General features: G+C 58.9%; 1 protein-coding gene across 1 annotated transcript in view; it reads left to right on the plus strand.

Annotated features, from left to right (window-relative positions):
• The window catches only part of FNBP4 (formin binding protein 4), a gene marked incomplete at both ends in the record, with an annotated part of 6,660 nt that overhangs the window by 509 nt on the left and 3,843 nt on the right, over window positions 1-2,308 (plus strand). The window contains 2 exons of the mRNA XM_009587349.1: window positions 204-542; window positions 921-1,131. Coding sequence (XP_009585644.1) covers window positions 204-542; window positions 921-1,131 — 550 coding nt within the window. The remainder of the gene's footprint in view (window positions 1-203; window positions 543-920; window positions 1,132-2,308) is intronic.

Here is a 2,308-nt window from a genome sequence, read left to right on the forward strand (position 1 = left end):
TGCGCCCCCCTTGGGTATCCCTGGGCAGCGGTTGGCCCCCTCCGCTCCGTTTGCAGCCCGAAGAGGGGCCCTGTCAGCATGGGGTTGCCTGGGCTCCTTCCTCTGTGGGCTGTGGTCTCCTTTGCTGCTTGGGGAAGGGCTGGGGTGAGGGGGCGGGGAACCGTGGCTGCTGCCGGAAAGCTCATACGGAGCTCGACCTGCAGGAAGTGAATGAGGGCGTGCAGGCCCTTTCCAACAGCGAGGAGGAGAAGAAAGGGGTGGCTGCTGCCCTCCTGGCACCGCTCCTGCCCGATGTGGTGAAGGAGGAAGAGGAGCGCTGGAGGAGAAAGGTGATCTGCAAAGAGGAGGTTGAGCCGCCCCCGGAAGAGGAGGCGAAAGCCGAAGAGGTGGCGGCTGCCCCTGAAGAGCCAGAGCCCAGCAGGGATCCCCTGGAAGACACACTGCAGGAGGATCTGTGCAGCGTGGTGCAGTCAGGGGAGAGCGCTGAGGAAGAGGAGGAGCAAGACACCCTTGAGCTGGAGATGGTGCTGGAGAGAAAGAAGGTAAGGGAGGCATTTTTGTCACGGAAATAAGGCCGCACGTGCAGTTGAGGAACAGCTGGAAATAAACCAAGAGCAGCAGACGTTTGCGTCTCTGTCCTGCCTCCTTTGGGAGAGCGACACTGCCTTTCCCGTGCTGCTCCTATACGGGCTTGGGCTTCATATAGATCTGGGCACTAATCAGCCGCAGCTTCACACAGACGCTCTGCTGATGAGTCAGCAGCCGTTGGCAAACTCTTGCTCTGTCTTCGCTGCCGTTAACGCAGTGCCCTGATTAGAGCAGCTGTTTGCTATTCTTTCATGGGTGACTTGTAACTACCGCTGCTCTTCGGGGGAGGCTCAGGTCCCTGAAGTGCCGCTCACTGTCGTGTCTCTTGGCAGGCGGAGCTGCGTGCCTTGGAGGAAGGCGATGGCAGCGTTTCGGGCTCCAGCCCGCTCTCCGATGGGAGCCAGTCGGCCTCGCAGGATGCAACCCGCAGGCTGGCCTCCAAGCGAGGGAAATGGAAACTGTTTGTCGGAGCCGCCAGCCCCGAATCTGCGAGTCGAGGCTCCAGCAAAACGGGCCGGGAGAGCCCGGAAGCGGGAGAAGCAGGTAATTGGAAAGGCTCCCTTTGGAGGGAGGAGCGGGTGTTTGGAAAGGCCGCAGCTCTTTCCCGCCGGGGTCTCCTTCCCCCGAAGATGCGCAGGGCGCCTGGAGCCCGCGGAGCCCCATGCGGCGCGTAGAGAAGCCAGGACGGGCGGTGAGGTACGTGTGCCGGGCAGGGGACAAGCCCAGAGGGGTGGCTGTCACCGCTGTCACGTGGCTGAGCTCGCAGCCGGCAGCGTGAGTCTCACGGGCTCAGGGCAGCGTGGGGATACGCTGACGCTCTGCCAGATTCTCTCCTTTATCCTAATCAAAGAGCGTAAACAGGAGAGTGCCCGTATTCAACACTTTTATCAGGAAAATAGAGTGCCCGTATTCAACACTTTTATCAGGAAAATAAATAGAGTGCCCGTATTCAACACTGTATCAGGAGAAGGAACACAGAAGTGTGAGAACGGCTGCTTCACGCCCTGCCGCCTTCCGCTTTCCTCCCAACATTATAAATCCTAACCGTGGTACATGGGGAACTGTTCCCTTCCTCTTTTCAAGTTGTGTTTCTAAGCTGCCTGATAACAGTCGCCAAATTTCGGTCAGGCGAGGTGTTCCCCGAGAGGCTCCGCGCTTGATGCGTAGGACCTCGCTGTGAGGAATACCTGGTTCGTGTAAGGGTTGTTTGACACCAGGCGTGTGTTGGATATATCACTCGAGCAACAACAACCCCTCGGCAGAGCTTGCGTTGCTGTTAACGCTCTGCTTTCCCTGGAACAGCCGTGGTCTTTCAGAGGCTGTTGTCAAATATATGTTAAGAGCAGTTCAGTGGATGTTGCAGAGCATCGTATAAACTTACTGCCTTGGGGAAATCACGCGATTGCAGCTGTTAGTGCTCCGCTACAGCCCGTGCTTCGCTGCCTGCGCCGACCCTCCTGTCCTCCCCAGCCTCTCTAGAGCTGCGCTCCCCAAAACGCGCTGGCCACAGCGTTTGAGAGAACAGCCTGTGCCTGGCAGCCCCGGCTCCCAGATGTGCCGGTCCCTCTCCGGCATGAGGCTTCAGGCCAGCTGCCTGCCTCACGGCAAAGAGGGAGGCAGCCCCTCTGGCGCAGAAAGCTGGCTGAATGAGAGACAACTGCTTTTCCCTAGAAAAACTGGTACAAAACTGCCCTGAGCCCAGAGCAGGCTGCGTCCTGCT

The sequence above is a fragment of the Fulmarus glacialis genome, unplaced genomic scaffold (assembly GCF_000690835.1).
Source record: "Fulmarus glacialis isolate BGI_N327 unplaced genomic scaffold, ASM69083v1 scaffold29140, whole genome shotgun sequence".
NCBI lineage: Eukaryota > Metazoa > Chordata > Aves > Procellariiformes > Procellariidae > Fulmarus > Fulmarus glacialis.